General features: G+C 41.0%; 1 protein-coding gene across 1 annotated transcript in view; it reads left to right on the forward strand.

Moving 5' to 3' along the window:
• The window catches only part of ITGA1 (integrin subunit alpha 1), a 171,665-nt gene that overhangs the window by 110,216 nt on the left and 42,926 nt on the right, over window positions 1-18,523 (forward strand). Inside the window, exons 12-16 of the mRNA XM_060191921.1 lie at window positions 6-114; window positions 7,081-7,154; window positions 8,494-8,638; window positions 15,992-16,134; window positions 17,864-18,007. Coding sequence (XP_060047904.1) covers window positions 6-114; window positions 7,081-7,154; window positions 8,494-8,638; window positions 15,992-16,134; window positions 17,864-18,007 — 615 coding nt within the window. The remainder of the gene's footprint in view (window positions 1-5; window positions 115-7,080; window positions 7,155-8,493; window positions 8,639-15,991; window positions 16,135-17,863; window positions 18,008-18,523) is intronic.

An 18,523-nucleotide genomic window follows, 5' to 3' on the forward strand; every position in this document is an offset into this window, starting at 1 on the left:
AAATAAAATCAATTGCAAGTAAACCCATTGAAAAACACTTCTTCAATGTCTCCGATGAATTGGCTCTAGTCACGATCGTGGAAGCTCTGGGAGAAAGGATATTTGCCCTGGAAGGTATGACTGTTTCTTGTAATCTTGCATGTGCTCTCTACAATTCACACTCAGCGTAATGGGTTTGGGGTATTTATTCCTGCCACATGGCTAATGCATTTTGACTGTGTGCACAGCCAGTGTGGAACAATGGCCCTTTGTATAAATCTGTCACTGAGAGGGCTATTTCACATAGCATTCTGCCCGCTGGAAGGTTCCTTTGTGAGGACAGTGCAGTGCCCATGGAATCAAGATAAAGGAACTGTCAAAAATAAAAATCTGTTCATGTGTTTTATTCCTTGTCTGTGACACAGATTTAGAAGATGGAGACACTAGCTCATTTAAAAAATATTGTTTGTATCATTTTGGACTTCCATGGAGCCCTTCTTAGTCAATAATGTCTTTGTTGATTTCTTTTCTCTTTGCATAATTTAAAGACCTTCTTGGAACTCTGCTTCAAGTCCCATGGAAGAAAAATACGAGTTCTTTACCCTTGTCTCCATCATGTTATTTCTGTATAGATTTTTTTTTCTTTGAATGGTAACTAACTTTTGGGGATACTGAATCATAGCATTTCCGTGGTAGAATGTGTCAAGTGATATATTACTTTAGGGCTACATCTTTCCTGACCTCCCCAAAAAGGCGTTTTCAAGAATCTGCTATTCAGGAAAAACTGACAAAGCTTCAGCTATTTTGATAACCATGCTCTCAAAGAACATTACTCTTTTCTCAACCTAAGAGATTGCCAGAACATTCTTGTGCTCTTAACGTCCACACAGATTCAGTTAACTCTGTAAACATACTGATGGGTTGGTTTTTCCTTGCTTTTAAGTCCAAATACCATACATACACCACCTTGCTACTTTGGGCCATTAAAAAAAAAAATCCAATTCATATATATGAGAGAGAGAGAAACAGAGAAGTAGATGAGAGAGAGAGGGAGAAGGTGAGGGAGAGAGAAGAGACTGCATAGCCATAACTTGTTCTGATGCCATAGCGCCTCCCATGTGGTAGCAAGGTTTGGAGTTGGGCAAGTGTACCCCCTACCCAGTAAGCTATCTCTGGAGCCCGGCTTTTTCATCTCAAAACACAGAAACCTAAAACCATATTCTCTATTTCTTGGCCATGGCCTAGTCATAAGAAACAAAGATGAAATGGGAAATAAATGGCTGTTAAAAAGTGTCATTTTGATTGGGTGTCATATAGCTAGAAAAAAATGTAGAAAAAATACTAATAGAGAATATTAAAATGTATAAATAGGAAATCAAATGATTTAGAGCAGTGGTGTCTATATTATCTTTGACAACGATTCATAAGAGTTAATATATTCTGCTTCAAGACCCACTATACTCACACATAGACATATTAAGGTTTTTTTTTTTTCAATTTAAAAAATAAATGCGATTATATGCAACACACTCTGATGTATTCTTATCTCTTCCATTCCACTTATATTCTTTCATTCAGTAACAGTGCTTTCTGTTCACACTGTTGTCGTCTTAATTGGATCACATCCTATAAGTAAGAATTGGACTTAAAGAGGATAGGGACTTACAATCCATCCAGAATGAGTTTCTTTGATTCCTGTTTGCTCTGACTTCTTTTCTCATTGTGCCTTTAAAAATAAATACTGGAGTTACTACCATCTGGAGGTCACAGAAACTTCTGAAGTACTTGACTGTCCTCTTTTTCTTCTATATGCAAGTCACTGCAATAGCTAGTCAGAGCAACCATCAATTGAGCTGGTCTGAAGAAAATATATTGGCTAGAAATACACCTACCCTGTAGCCCAGCCCTTCCCCTGGGAATATTTCCCAAGGAAACAAACCATCTAAAGAAATCTGTGTGTACCTGTGTTCATAGCAGAACAACTTGTAATAGTCCAAACTTGGAAGCAACCTTGTTTTGTCCAACAAAAGATAAGTAGCTAAGAAAACGGGTATTTATACAAAACAGAATACCACACAGCTTTTAGTGATAAAGTCACCATCTTTGCCTCATCTTGGATGGAGCTTGAAGCAATCATGTTAAGTGAGATAAGGCAGACAGAGAAGGGTGACTATGGGATGATCTCACTCATGGACAGAGTTTGAGAAACAAGAACAGAAAGAGAAAATATAAAGTAAAAGTTAGACTGATTTGGTGTATTGCACCAAAGCAAAGGACTCTGTGGGAAGAGGACAGGGAGAGGAGTAAGGGAGGGGGCTGTCTGGTCCTTCTACATGATGATGGACCCAATTTTGAAATGAGAGTGTTTTCAAAGACTCCTATACTGGTGAAATGAGAAACTGTAACCATGTGCTATGAGTTAACCTCCCAGGTAGGCTGGGAGTATAGACAGACCAGTCAGTGCCCATGTTCAGCAGGGAAGCGATTACAGAAGCCAGACCTTCTACCTTCTGCATCCCACAATGACCCTGGGTCCATGCTCCCAGAGGGATAAAGAATAGGAAAGCTATCAGGGGAGGGGATGGGATACGGAGTTCTGGTGGTGGGAATTCTGTGGAGTTGTACCCCTCTTATCCTATGGTTTTGTTAATGTCTCCTTTTTAAAAATAAATAAATAAATAAATTTAAAAAATAAAAAAGAAGAAGGGGAAGAAGATAATGATGAAGAAGAAGAAGAAAAGGAGAAGGAAAGAAGGAGGAGGAGGAGAAGAAGAGGAAGAAGAAGAAGAAGAAGAAGAAGAAGAAGAAGGAGAAGAAGGAGAAGAAGAAGAAGAAGAAGAAGGAGAAGAAGAAGGAGAAGGAGAAGAAGAAGAAGGAGAAGGAGAAGGAGAAGGAGAAGAAGAAGAAGAAGAATAAGAAGGAGAAGAAGAAGAAGAAGAGGAAGAAGAAGAAGAAGAGGAGGAAGAAGAAGAAGAAGAGGAGGAAGAAGAAGGAGAAGGAGAAGGAGAAGAAGAAGAAATAATCTCCTACCAAAAAAATCAAAGGAGAACATACTAGATTTTCAAAGTCATTGTACACCTGACACTCTTAATAGCAAGGTGCAGGATTGCCTGGCCACACCATCTAGAAAAGCATGGTGAAGTTCCATTTCTCAATGAAATATTTGTCAGCTGTTGGCACAGGGTGGAGGGATGTCACTCTGCCTTGCATGACATTTCAGATCACAAAGGTCACACATCAGAGTGTCCACGTACTCTAAAATATTTATATTTTGCAAAGCCAAAATTATCTCAGGAGGAACTCTACGGATTAGGAATGGCCCCCATGTCTTTGTTACTACCCTTTCAGGGTTAAAAACCAAAGCACTATTTTTATTACCAACAAAATTAAGATTTACTTCTTGGCACAAAAAGCCAAACACTGGCCAAAAGCAGCTGAGGAAAAAATTTATGGCACCCAGGAGAAAGGCCATGTCAGAAATACTGAAATTATAACCTCTGAGTGCTGGGTCAAGGGTTTTGTGTGTGTGTGTGTGAGAATGTGAGCACCTTTAGTGAGAGTCCAGTGAGTCTCCTCATTTCTCTTTTAATATGTTTTATTTATTTTAATGGGAGAGAGAGAGAATGAGAATATGGCCAGAGCACTACTCAGTTCTGGTTTATGGGTGTGCTGGGGATTGAACCTAGGACTTTAGAGCCTCAGACATGAAAGTCTTTCTGCATAACCATTATGCTGTCTCCCCAGTCCTTCTACTTTTTTCTTTTGAGTAGTCACTGCAAGACCTACTGGAGACAAGGATCCAGGTGTTCTTGTAAAGTCACCCTCAGTTGATAGGTTTGGTTCCTTAGCAAAGGTCCCTTTTTTTTTATGTTATCTTAAGTTGAATCCTGTTGCGAGAGCTTAAAGTGAGACTGTCTCCGCATGTACTTTGTGCCTGAAGGATACAGAGTTGTGGTGCATTTGTTCCTTTATGGTCATAAGTAGTTTGGTTGGAGTGTGTGCATTGGTCTGTGTTGAAAGAGAAAATGTGATCTTTCATATTCTCACGGTGACAGTAGGAGGTGGAGTCCTACTGCCCAGTTATTTTTACTTCATGGTGTGTGTATGAGAGAGAGAGAGAAAGAGAGAGAGAGAGAGAGTGTGTCTGTGTCTGAGTGAGTGAATGTGTGTGTCTGTGTGAGTGTGTATGTGTGTGCGTGAGTGTGTGAGTGTATGTGTGTGTGTTTGTGTGGATGTGTGTGTCTGTGTGAGTGTGTGTGTATGTGTGCGTGAGTGTGTGAGTGTATGTGTGTGTATGTGTGTGAGTGTGTATGTGTGTGTCTGAGTGAGTGTGTGTATGTGTATATGTAAGTGTGTATGTGTGTGAGTGTGTGTATGTGTGTGTATGTGTGTGTCTGAGTGAGTGTGTGTATGTATATGAGTGTGTGTATATGTGTGAGTGTGTGTGTATGTGTGTGTGTGTGTGATTGAGTGAGTGTGTATGTGTATTGTATGAGTGTGTGTGTATGTGTTTGTGAGTGTGTATGTGTGAGTGTGTATGTGTGTGTGAGTGTGTGTGTATGTGTGTGTGAGTGTATGTGTGTGAGTGTGTATGTGTGTGTGAGTGTGTGTGTGTGAGTGTGTGTGTATGAGTGTGTGTGTGTGTGAGTCAGCTTGTCCCTCATTATTCTAGATCAGCTTTTTCAGATAGATGTTGAGAGAGAGGCAGAGAGGGAAAGACACCACAGCACAGAGGCGTCTCGCAGTGCACTGGGGATGCTTGTCCTTCATCATTTAACTAGTCTATTTGTATCTTCATAATGAGGTCAGAAAGCCATTATTCTCCTGTTCCTCATCAATCTGCATCTCCTACCAACATGCATCGTTAGATGGCAATTGGCAACACTTACAATAAAAGTCCTGCCTGCCAAGGACGGTGGCGCCTAGTGACAAATGTGCCAGCAGCTTCCTAAGCAGACACTGCATGGTGGTCAGTGTGGTCATCTCAAAGCAGGAACAGTCCAGGAAGGAGTTGACAGCAAGAACCTTAGGGATATACCCTAGGCATTGCCATGATGCCCGCTCAGCAAGCAGAATGTGTGCTGCCTGTATGCTCAGCTGTAAGACAGCTACAGAAGGTCCTGGAAGTGGGCAGATGTCTACTGCTACATTCATGTAGTTGACCTTGCAAACGTAGAGAAGAAAGCACTTTACAGCATTATGGACGGCATGTTTTTTTGGTTTTGTTTTTTCATTTTATTAGATAGGACAAAGAGAAATTGAGAGAGGAGGGAGAGAGGTAGAGGGAGAGAAAGATAGAAACCTTCAGACCTGCTTCACCACTTGCAAAGTGTCCACCCTGCACATGGGGAGCAGGGGCTCAAACCCAGGTTCTTGCATTTGCTGATATGTGCACTTCACCGGCCTTCTAAATGTTTACATGTAAGTTAAAGGGTGTCTCAATCCAGGCTGGGAGTATGGATCTACCTGTCAACGCCCATGTTCAGCGGGAAAGCAATTACAGAAGCCAGACCTTCCACCTTCTGCATCCCACAATGACCCTGGGTCCATACTCCCAGAGGGATAAAGAATAGGAAAGCTATCAGGGTTGGGGATGGGATACGGAGTTCTGGTGGTGGGAATTGTGTGGAGTTGTACCCCTCTTATCCTATGGTTTTGTCAATGTTCCCTTTTTATAAATAAATAAAAATAAGTAAATAAATAAGTGTGTCTCAAGTCATTGAAATTAGAAAGCAATGTGCCTGTGAGGCTAACAATGGTCTGTTTGAGTTTCTGACTGGTTCGCCATTTAGTCTAATCCCATAAAATACGATCGCTGATGCATTTGATAAAGAAGAAAAAAAAAAAAAAAACTGTGTCAGAGGGAGACTAGTAAATAAGGTTTATTTGATGTGTGGAGTGGGGGTTTGTATGTACTTGCAGATCAACTTTCTCATTCAGATGGAGATAGAGAGAACAAGTCACTAGCTTGCCAGAGCTTCCCCCAGTGCTCTGGCCCTTCCCTGTGGTTCTGATCTTCCAGTTTGGGCAGTGTCTGTGGTAAAGCTCTTACTCTACTCAGTAAGCTGTCTTTTGGGTCCTGGTAGATACATTTTGTTTCAGAAATGTGCTTATCCTCATGCCCTAGCAAAAGGACAGACTGACATTCTCAAAAGTATGCACTATTTTTTACTTTCCTGCAGGGCCAAATAAATCAGTAACTCCCTTCAGAAAACTGAAGCGAATAAATCAACATTCCCTCAGTCCCCTTGGGAGGCTGTGGTTTGAGGCTGGTGAATATTTTGAGATTAACACATTTCCATAGAATGTTGTGTGTTGAGTAGAGTTTCAAAATAGATGCAGAATTCCCTTGCCCCCCAAAATATGATTGAAAAGTATGGGACCTGGTGTTTTTTTTTTTTAAGTCCTTTTCTAACCTCTGAGTGATACCCATGGTAAAAAAAGTTAAAGCAGATACAAAGCCAAAATTCCTACACCCTTTTTCAAACAATGGGGTTATGAGAGAATGCACCTGGGAATATGAGAAGGACTGGTACCATAGAGGAAACCTCTGTAATTATGTGAATGAAAATGTTTTATTCTGTTAACTATATGGATGGAAGGACAAGAAAAACAATAAGGGGGCCGGGTGGCAGCACACCTGGTTGAGGGCACATGGTAATATGTGCGAGGGCCCAAGTTCCAGCCCCCAGTCCCTACCTGCAGGGGGAAACCTTCACAAGCAGTGAAGCAGTGTTACAGGTGTCTCTCTGTCTCTCTCCCTCTCTAGCTCCCCTACCCTCTCAATTTCTGCCTGTCTCTATCCGATAAATAAATAAAGATAATAAAGAATGCTTAAACAAAGAATAACAATAAGAATAGAGAAGTCTCAACTCCCTCAGCAAGGGTGGGAAAAAAAAACCTGAGCACGAATGTCAACACCAGCCCTGTAGCTGTCCTGTCTATCCTCTGCCCAGCCCTCCCTAGGAATTTTGAGTTGGGAAATTGGTTGTTGAAAATACCCTAATGAGGTTGGCTCTAGTTGGTAAAGAGCAACTTTGCTGAGACTGTCTTCTGTAAATCAGCAGTGTGGTAAATGGCATTTCTTTTTCTGTGTCACAGCTACAGCTGACCAGTCAGCAGCTTCCTTTGAAATGGAAATGTCTCAGACTGGCTTCAGTGCTCACTATTCACAGGTATGTTAAATATTTATTTTATTTATTCCTTTTTGTTGCCTTGGCTGTTTTTTTTTTATTGTTGTAGTTATTATTGTTGTTGTCGTCGTTGTTGGATAGGACAGAGAGAAATGGAAAGAGGAGGGGAAGACAGAGAGGAGGAGAGAAAGATAGACACCTGCAGACCTGCTTCACCACTTGTGAAGCGACTCCCCTGCAGGTGGGGAGCCGGGGGCTCGAACCAGGATCCTTATGCCGGTCCTTGTGCTTTGCGCCACCTGCGCTTAACCCGCTGCGCTACAGCCCGACTCCCATATTCACAGGTATGTTAACTGCTTTTTAGAAAAAGAAACATTGGTGGTCCGGGAGGTGGCACAGTGGATAAAGTGTTAGGTTCTCAAGCATGAGGTCCTGAGTTCAATCCCCTGCAGCACTTGTACCAGAGTGAAAATCAGGTTCTTTGTCTCTCTCTCTTCCTGTCCTTCTCATAAATAAATAAATATTTTAAAAAAAGAAAAAAAAAAAAAAACCTTGCACCACTGCAAAGGATTCTGGGGAAGAAGAGAGGGAGAGGGACTAGCGGGACCTGGGGGACCTAGTGCATAATGGTAGAGTTGAAAGTGTTTTTTGCAGCATGGAGATGAGTGATTGTACCCATGTGTCAACAACTGTACTAAAAACTGTGAAGCCCCGATATAGTGATTGGAGAAAAACAACAAGAAATAAAATGACGTAACTCATTTTCTAAAGTTACCTTCTCAAAACCAACATCAAACACCAACACTGCAAGTGAAAATAATAGTTATTTCTTGGAGCAATTACTCAGACTGCAGTGACTTTTCTAAACCATATAAGGGAAAGAGCATTTCAGTTTCCTTTTTCAGAAAACGCATAATTTCACAGAGCTCAGTACTTTGTGCGGACAGTTGTGAATCAAATAGTTTGTGATCTTCTTTCTGTAATGATACATACTTCTGGCGAAGTGCAATACTCTATTCAAAATCCCTGCTAGAGATGTTGAATGGATCTTTTTCCCAGTAGCCAACTATTCAAGTGTCCTGCTAGAATTCTATATTTAAGACCTGGGATTCTTGGCACCTAAAGCAAAGCATAAAGACTAAATAAAGAAGTATGGCCTTTGTCCATCATGATGGAAGAAGAGGCATGTGCAGTTGTCCCGTCTAGCCTAGGAGAGAAGTCCCGCCTTAGTTTCCTTTTCTGTAAAATGGGCATAGCCTGTGGGGTTGGTGTGAGGATGATGTAAGCATTTTGAGCAATACTTTCACGTCGTTAATGCTTTATGTGTGTGATATTTTCACTACTTTTGCTAAATGTCATTGTTTCTCTATTTGGATATAAGGACTGGGTCATGCTTGGAGCAGTTGGAGCCTATGATTGGAATGGAACGGTCGTCATGCAGAAAGCTAGTCAAACCATAATCCCCCGAAACACAACCTTTAATGTTGAGTCTACCAAAAAGAACGAACCTCTTGCTTCTTATTTAGGTAAAGTTTGGATGTGATTGATAAAAAGTTAACTGATTTTTAAATTTTCTTTTTCAGTTTTTTTTTTTTTTTTTTGCCTCCAGGGTTATTGCTGGAGCTTGGTGCTGGCACTATTCTGGAGAACATTTTTTTTCCATTTTATTGGACAGGACAAAGAGAAATTGGGGGGGGATACCTGCATACTTGCTTCACCACTCGTGAAGCGACCCCCCCACCCCTGCAGGTGGGGAGCCGGGGCCTTGAACCTTTATCCTTATACTTAGTACTATGTGTGCTTATCCGGGTATGCCAACTCCCGGCCGACTTTATATCTTATATTTGTATAAGCTCAGTACAACTATATAACAGAGATCACTTGCATGAGTTGGGCATTTTATAAACCCCCCGAAAATGTTCAGGATTCTGAGCACCCTTTCAAAATAACACGATATAGAAGCTATCGGTCCTCAGAAGAGCAGTTCAGCACATCGAATGATTTAGGTTAAATGTGTATTTTGAAATTTTCTTGTGTCTGATATCCTCTTAACTTCAAGGAGAAATTCTTCAAGAAGAATTTCAGTTTTATTTTGTCATAGATCTTCAGTAGCTCTGTTTGCAGCCAGGTGAATATGGGAACTTAAACCCAGTGATATAATGTCCTCTTATTTCCCGAAGACTTGTCTGGAAAAAGAAGCTGTGTATCTGGTATCAACTTATTGTGGTTCTGTTTCTGGCTGAGAGCTGCTTAGGGGACATCACAGGACTATTATATCACTAGTTAGTCTCAGTAAATAATTGAGAGGGCCTAGGATGGCAGGGGCCTATAGAGTAGGATTTCCCAGCTCTTTACTCATTCCACACATACATGGTGGACACCTCATTTTCCCAGGCAGTGCACATGGCTCTGACATGCAGTGGTTAAGAAAACAAATGCCGGGGTGGCGCGGTGGCGCAGTGGGTTAAGCACACGTGGCACAAAGCGCAAGGACCGGCATAAGGATCCCGGTTCCAGTCCCCGGCTCCCCACCTGCAGGGGAGTCGCTTCACAGGCGGTGAAGCAGGTCTGCAGGTGTCTGTCTTTCTCTCCCCCTCTCTGTCTTCCCCTCCTCTCTCTGTTTCTCTCTGTCCTATCCAACAACGAACAACATCAACAATGGCGATAGTAATAACCACAACGAGGCTACAACAACAGGGGCAACAAAAGGGGGGAAAATGGCTTCCAGGAGCGGTGGATTCATGGTGCAGGCACTGAGCCCAGCAATAACCCTGGAGGAAAAAAAAGAAAAGAAAAAAAATGTCTTGCAGTGTTCATATTTTAGCATGTTAGCATTCCTCTCTTGGAAGTTTCTGTCCTGGAGGCAAATTTTCTTGTTTATTTGTTACTTTCTTTTTTTAATCTCTGTGTTCCAATTTCTTGATTTTATGAGGAAAGTAATATATATATTCCCTTTTGTTGCCCTTGTTTTTTACTGTTGTTGTAGTTATTATTATTGTTATTGATTTCATTGTTGTTAGATAGGACAGAGAGAAATGGAGAGAGGAGGGGAAGACAGAGAGGGGGAGAGAAAGACAGACACCTGCAGACCTGCTTCACCGCCTGTGAAGCGACTTCCCTGAAGGTGGGGAGCCGGGGGCTCGAACCAGGACACTTACGCCGGTCCTTGAAAGTAATAAGTCTTCACTGGTTGGTCCATACACTTCCTCACTCACAGGCACAATGTTACAAGGACTGCAGAACTTAAGAAGAGTAACAGGCCTCAATATTTTAGCTAATTAAAAATATAATGGTGGGTGGGCTTCCAGGGTGTGGCCAAGGAGTAACAAAGACTGAAAGATCCTGCTTTGGGTGTTGGGGACCAGATAAAACAGTAAAATTAGAACACTAGTGGGGCTAGGTAGTGGCACACCTGTTTGAGAACACACATTACAATGCATAAGGATCCAGGTGCCAGCCCTTGGTCCCCACCTGCAGGTGGGAAGCTTCATTAGTGGTGAAACAATATTGTGTCTTGCTCAATCTCTCTCTGTCCCCCTCTTTCCTCTTAACTTCTTTCTGTCTCAATCCAAAATAAAGAAAATAGGGGGCCAGATGGTAGCGTAGCGGGTTAAGTGCACGTGGCGCAAAGCACAATGACCAGTGTAAGGATCCTAGTTCGAGCCCCCGGCTCCCCACCTGCAGGGGAGTCACTTCACAAGCAGTGAAGCAGGTCTGCAGGTGTCTCTCTTTCTCTCTCCCTTTCTGTCTTCCCCATCTCTCTTCATTTCTCTCTGTCCTATCCAACAATGACAACAGCATATAAAAACAATAATATTAACAACAGCAATGATAAACAAGGGCAACAAAAGGAAAAAAATGGCCTCCAAGAGCAGTGGATTTGTAGTGCAGGCATCGAGCCCCAGCAATAACCCTGAAGGCAAAAAATAAATAAAATAAAAAATAAATAAAATAAAAACAAAAATAAAGATTGGAAAGAAGAAGGAGAACAAAAATTCTAATTTTATCCATCTTTGGCCTGTAACTGAAAGGTCTCATAACACAACTTAGAAAGTTTGTGGAAGGTCCTGGATTGGCAGAAACGTGGAAAGGGGCAAGATTAGCAGCATGGGGCAGAGGCAGCTTGAAGCCAGAGCTATCCCAGAAGTTGGGGGAGAGCGGATGGAGCCATTTTGAAATGCAGGGTTGGCAATGAGTGGTGACCAGCAGCATCGGGATGGCAGAGACAGTGGAATAAGGTGGCCAGAGTGCAGTCTGCAGAAGGAAAGCCTCAAACCGTGGACAACAACAGCCATCTCAGATCAGAAATTAGAAGGAACCACAGTCATGGGAAACAGATGGAGTCACATTGAAATGTCCACCATCCACTGACCTGAGCCATAGGAAGACTCTGTGCCCCTACCACGTATAAACAATGCAGTCACAGCGCCACCTACCAGTGACAAAGCAGAAACTACACTCAACCAAAAACGACCACAGCTCAAAGGTCCAACATCATTTAGAAAACATATATGAGTTTGAATTCAGAAAGGTAATTATGAAGAAAAGCTCATTCAAGACCCCAACCACAACATGGAAATGAAAATTAAGGATGTCAGCGATATCTTCACCAAAGAGCTAAGAAATTCACAAGGCGGACTACAAAAGTAAATTCTAACATTAAGTGAAACCCTCGACAGCACTAAGGTCTATCTAAAATTGGGATTAAAATTTATATCAAGCATTAGCACAGAAATAATCTTAGCAGACATTCAAACATATAATTCTTCAAATTGAGAAACTGAGGAATAGAAAAATTATGCCACCTGGTTGTGGGAGTGGCATCAAGTTATACCCTTCTGCGGGTTGGGCGGTAGCACAGCGGGTTAAGTGCAAGTGGCACAAAGCACAAGGACTGGCATAAGGATCCAGGTTCGAGCCCCCGGCTCCCCACCTGCAGGGGAGTTGCTTCACAGGCGGTGAAGCAGGTCTGCAGGTGTCTGTCTTTCTCTCCCCCTCTCTGTCTTCCCCTCCTCTCTCCATTTCTCTCTGTCCTATCTAACAACAAACAACATCAACAACAGTAATAACCACAACAAGGCTTCAACAACAAGGGCAACAAAAGGGAATAATCCACTACAGGAGCAGTGGATTCATGGTGCAGGCACTGAGCCCCAGCAAAAAAAAAAAAAAAAAAAAAGAATTATACCCTATCTTATAACTTTGTAAATTGCTATTAAGCCATTAATAAAAACGTAATAATAAGAAAAATCATGCCAAAACTACCTTGGGAGGTTTCACAATATAATCTGTGTTTCCTCATTCTTACTCTAGTGTTCCTTTCACCATGCCTAAGTATCTGACCATAAGTAATCAAGAAAGCACTTATGTATAATGAGTACTAGCCGTATATCAAGCACATAACGTCATAGATAGATGTTAGGCAGACTAGTTATTATGTAATCCGTCTGCCTACCATTTGGATAGATAAGGGACAGTAAGTTTTATTAATTTTCCTTCCTTGATGAAGCTTACTCTGTAGAGTGAGAAAGAGTAAACAATGTGTCAAGAAATCACTCTCAGCATATGTGCTGTGACTTAGATACATAAAAATGACAGGCAGTTAGTTAAAATAGTATCCAGAGGGTTTTTTTTATTCTAAGATTCATTTTATTTTATTTTTATTTATTTATTTAAGAAAGGCGACATTAACAAAAGCGTAGAATGAGAGAAGTATACAAGAGCACGCAGGGAATACCCCCAACACTTCATCGCTTTATTTTTATTGCCACCATTCTTATTGCTGGGTGTGAGTGCCTGCACACCAAATCTACTGCTCCTGGCAGTCATTTGCCCCTTTATTTCTTTTTTTAATTGTTTAATAGGATAGATAGAAGTTGAGATGGTGGAGGTGGGGAGTTTTGAAGAAAAGGCATGGGATTATGGGGCTTGATGTCCCTTAAATAGAACCTAGCTTGGCAAAGGGCGGCTTATGTACACCTCCTCCTTCTCTTCCCATACTGTTTACTGACAATGAGAACTCTGATGTGAGGTCAGAGTTACTTTGCCACCTGCAGGGCAATTTAACCTCATTTACTAGGGTCTCCGTGCAGCCGGGTCACCTTAGAGTTTGGCTGGTTTTTCTGTATACCACAAGCATTAAGTTTCCTGGATGCCCTGCATGGTGACCTGGGGCTCCCTCAAGAGCATGTGAATTCTAGAGCTCCCAAGAGCAGTCCCAAGGCCTTTGTGTCAGGCACTCCATTCCTATAGCTTCTTTAAATCTGCTGTGTGGACTTGAAGCAATCGCAAATACGGTTCCCGCTGGAGATGCAGCTGTGTTTCTGCAAGAGTCATTCTCTTCCTTGCGGCCTGTTCTGCTTCCTGTGCAGTCACTTACCTGCAGGCATTGATGTTTCTTTCTTCATCAGAAATCTCAGCTGTACTCTGATGAAAGTCATTAAAATATTTTGTTTTAATGTTTGTTTTCTGGGGGAGAACCAACTTCTTGATGCTTCCACCCCAGCCATTGTGATAGATTTTACCAAAGACAAATTGCATATCCTAATTTCAAAAACAATGAACATAGCTATGTAAATGGTAAATTCTTTTAATGGAACATTATGAAACCATAAAAACTAAAATATTGGGTACCAGGCGGTAGTGCACACATGGCGCAAAGCGCAAGGACCAGCTCAAGGATCCTGGTTCAAGGCCCCACTCCCCACCTGCAGGGGGGTCGTTTCACAGGCGGTGAAGCAGGTCCGCAGGTGTCTGTCTTTCTCTCCGCCCCCCCCGTCTTCCCCTCCTCTCTCGATTTCTCTCTGTCCTCTAACAATGACAGAAAGAAAGAAAGAAAGAAAGAAAGAAAGAAAGAAAGAAAGAAAGAAAGAAAGAAAGAAAGAGAGAAAGAGAAATGGCCTCCAGGAGCAGTGGATTCGTAGGAAGCACTTCTTCTTCTTCTAACGTTTGCCCTTCTTCCGTAGCCAGTCAACAGCGTCAGGTTGAGCCTGATGATGGCATTGGGTGTCCAAACCATCATCAGAGCTCTCCCTTTAAGACTCATGTAAAACTTAGAAGAATAGCAAGATTAAAAAAAATAGTAATGTGCTAAACTACCAGGTTTGTGGTAATTTGTTAGAGAGGGAAACTAAGACAGGTGTGTTCATATTAACAGTAGCAGCATTAGGTTACCACTAATTAGTAGTGGGTATTTACAAGATTAAAAAAAGAAATCTACAAAGATGTATCTAACATTATTGATATCCTTAAGAGAGTTTGCAAATTTTAACTAGTAGCCTTACAGTTTCTATAGTTTTCAAAGATACTGTGATAAAATCTCTTAAAAAACAAAGCCATAAAAATTCTAAATAAATTATTCTCTCAAAACCTGGGTCAATGATTTCCTAAAACAGACTTAAAAATATTCAAAATAATAACTATAAATAAGAAAAAAAAAGTTAAGGGAACCAGATATTTATAAGAGAATAGAGAATGCTATTATTTCTGCCCAGAAAAGGAAATTGAGGGATATGTTGTATAAGCTGTTCTTAGATGATTTTTGATTGTTTTAGAAATAATTTTGAGAAAATGTCTCCTGATTTGCTGATTTCTGATACCCTAGACAGATGTTCAAGGCAAACGGAAATTGTAAGACAAACATCTGGAACCTAAGAGAGATTCTACCTGCTTGCTGTTAGCTGACACACTTCCCACGTAGTCAGTTCTGGCAGCTGGAACGGATTATTCTTTCGAACTCTAAATGTCTAAGGACTCTGCCATCAGTTTTCCTTTCTCTTCCACTTTTGGCCTTTCTTTTTCAGACAGCTTTACTAAATTTAAATGTGTAAAACTATTTTTGTTTTAAATTACACTTTGATTCTCTTTCTCCCCTACTGTCTTTAGCTACTCTAGATAACTTCCTCTTGTGAAAATTTCCGTTTTAATAAACAGTTTTAGCTTCAATTTTAGTTATTAAGTGCAAACCATCAATGAAATAGTTAATCACGCAACCTGAGTCTCATAAAATCATAATTTTCAACCTTTTTTTTTTCAAAGCACTGCTCTATTCTTGCTTGTGATGATACCAAGGATTGAACCGGGGACCTCTGGTGCTTTAGGCATGAACGTGTCTTTCAGAAATTATACTGCTTCCCTGCCTCCAACTTATTTTTTTTAATGGTTCTGTCTGCAGTCTGCATTCCTTTTGCTGAAAAGTCATTAAAAAGTCAACATGTACAAAAACTCAGCCCACATGATGAGTAATATTTCTTAGTGAACAGCAACAATTAAAACAGATTTTCTTTGTATATTTGATTTTTTCAATTTATTTATACACAAGTGTGACCCTCAGAGGTATTAAGCAGAACTTTATTTGTGACATAAAAATATAAGGCATGTTTGAAAAAAGTATTTCACAGCCTGTTATGTATAATAATTTTTTAAACTCAGGAAAAAAAAAAGATTAAGGAGTGAAAATGTGAGAGAAATATTCACAGAGAAAATTATGGCTGGGGAACTGCATTCCTATAACATTTGTAGGGACATAATACAAAAGCCTGTGCTTCATATTACCAAGCTTAAGGACCCGGGTTCAAGGCCCAGCTTCCCACCTTTAGGGTGTCCGTTTCACAAGAGGTGAAGCAGGTCTTCAGGTATCTGTGTTTCTCTCCCTCTCTCTATCTCCTTGTCCTCTCTCAATTTCTCTCTGTCCTATCTAGTAAGTAAATAAGTAATAAAGCTAAAAAATAATAAAAACAAATAACTGTGCTTTTTTCTTTTATTTCTAAAGAAAAAAAAAAACAATAACCTTACAGTAGAACAGAAGGTAAAGTATCAGAATACTTTATTTCCTGAAGGGGCCAGAAAGTATATCTTGCATATCTTGTATCTCTTGTTAGGTTACACAGTGAACTCTGCCACTGTGTCTGGGAACGTGCTCTACATTGCCGGGCAGCCAAGATACAACCATACAGGTCAGGTCGTCATTTACAGGATGGAAGGCAGAGATATCAAAATTCTTCAGACACTCAGCGGAGAACAGGTAAGTCTGAACAGTGTCTGTTTCCCAAACTGTATTCACTCTGTGTACATCGAAATTATCTACTTAAACTAATACAACTGTACCCCTATAAGTCAACAACTAAGGTGCCAAGTCTGGGTGCTTGGAGTGATGTGAGGTTATCACCATCTTTGACCTCAGTGACTCTCATTTGGGTATAAATAGAAGCTAAGTCCCAACCTGTATTTGTATATATGGAAAGAAATCTAAACATTAGGAAGCCTAAATGTGCCAATGGCACAGATAATAAATACGGATGAAATGACTGTGTCGTGATAGGATTAGAGTAGAAGGTTAGTGTAGAAGAAGGTTGGGAGAGACTGAATGCAGAAAGAAGGGTAAGAAAACTAAACTCTGGTTGTAAATCGTAAATGCAGTCACTTCCTTATGAAAAGTCATCTGGTAGGAGCCAGGGACTGGCCAGCTTGCCAGCATCTAAAAGTCAGGTCTACTTTAGGCGGTTGTCACAATGTGGGAATGAAATTTGGCTTGCCAGACCTTGAAAATTGTTGTTTTATTTTGTAGCTAATTCAACTTTTTTTTTTAAAGGAACTTTTCACAAACCTGTGAGAAAAGAAGCTCAGTGTTTGGTTCTTGCCTAAATGTCTGGCAATGTCTAGAGATAGACCTGGCACACTTAAGAGAGAAGGATAGAGTGAGATTTGGAATTTGCAGTAGTGAGAAATGGTTGAAGATGAATTATATAAAGTAAGAGACGGAGAGAATGTAGGTCTAAACTCGTGGGTGGTCAATTCAGAGGTTAAAGGAAAGGGGGAAAAATACAGAAAAAGTGAAAGAAAAAAAAAAGGGGCTAGTGACAAAATGAGCAGAGCTCAAAAGGAAGCTAAGACAAGCCATGGTGTTAGCAGATTATAAACAGCATCACGTATTGAACACAAACCAACGTTTAAGAAGGTTATTGTACTCAGTGAAGTGTAAGTCCCCTGGATGCTCTAAAATAATCCCGTCTTTAAAAGAGAAATATATATATTTCTGTAAGAAGTGTACCTTATGGGGCCCGGAGGCCGTATGCCTGGTTGAGCGCACGTTATGTGCAAGGACCCATGTTCAAGCCCCTGGGCACTACTTGCAGAGGGAAAGCTTCACAAGTGGTGAAGGAGGGCTGTGGGTGTCTCTCTCTCTCTCTCTCTCTCTCTCTTTCTCCCTCTCTAGATCTCCCTTCCTCTTGATTTCTGTCTGTCTCTATCAAATAAATATAGACAATTTTTTAAAAATTTAAAAATAAGTAAATAAGTAAACAATAATTAAATAAGTAAAAATAAGTAACCCACCTCTTAACCCTGTTGCCCATTTGCAATGCTCTCATGCTGTCCCATCTCCCACTGTGGCAGGGGCATGATTCAGCCATTTCATTGAGTAGGCACTGTTTTAAGATTAGAAGGTGAAATGCACTGCACGAATATTCTAGACTATTCGGATGTTGTTGTTCTTCAACATAGACCGAAGCCTTTCCAGAAGACCTTCTATTGTGTATCTCATTTTCTTTGCTTAAACACATCACTGTAGTGTTATCGATCTTTTTCTACTGGAGCGCAACCTTTGCTCTTCCTCTCAAGCTACGCAAGGACCGAATATTCACCTCAGGAAAGATCTGATGCAGAGTTTTCCTTTGCCATCTCAGCTAGAGAGGCAGGGGTTAGCTTCTTTATGTTTCTGGCTGTTCATCAGACGTTTTTGTTTTGCATCCTAGATTGGTTCCTATTTTGGCAGTGTTTTAACAACAGTGGACATTGATAAAGATTCCAATACTGACATCCTCCTGGTGGGCGCCCCCATGTACATGGGGACAGAGAAAGAGGAACAAGGGAAGGTGTATGTGTACACTCTGAATCAGGTAACACCAACTACCATAGAAGAGAAACCTGGGAGTCGGGCCGTAGCGCAGCGGGTTAAGCTCACATGGCATAAAGCCGGCGTAAGGATCCCGGTTCGAGCCCCCGGCTCCCCACCTGCAGGGGAGTCGCTTCACAAGCGGTGAAGCAGGTCTGCAGGTGTCTATCTTTCTCTCCCCCTCTCTGTCTTCCCCTCCTCTCTCCATTTCTCTCTGTCCTATCTAACAATGACGACATCAACAACAACAACAACAACAATAACTACAACAACAATAAAAAGACAACAAGGGCAACAAAAGGGAAAAATTTTAAAAAATTAAAAAAAAAGAGAAACCTGGGGGAAGCCTCTTCCTTTCTTTTCAAATAAATAGCAATGGTTTAAATATTTTGCTCCTTTTGCGAAAAGGAGCAAAGAAGATTTAAGAGCCTTGTTGATCTGTACTAACTAGTCTAATGGTTTCTAAATGAACTTTTACATTCAGATGAAGTAGTTCTAGTGTTTATGTGTATCTTTCTTG

Source organism: Erinaceus europaeus, chromosome 5 (assembly GCF_950295315.1).
Source record: "Erinaceus europaeus chromosome 5, mEriEur2.1, whole genome shotgun sequence".
In the NCBI taxonomy this organism is placed as follows: Eukaryota; Metazoa; Chordata; class Mammalia; order Eulipotyphla; family Erinaceidae; genus Erinaceus; species Erinaceus europaeus.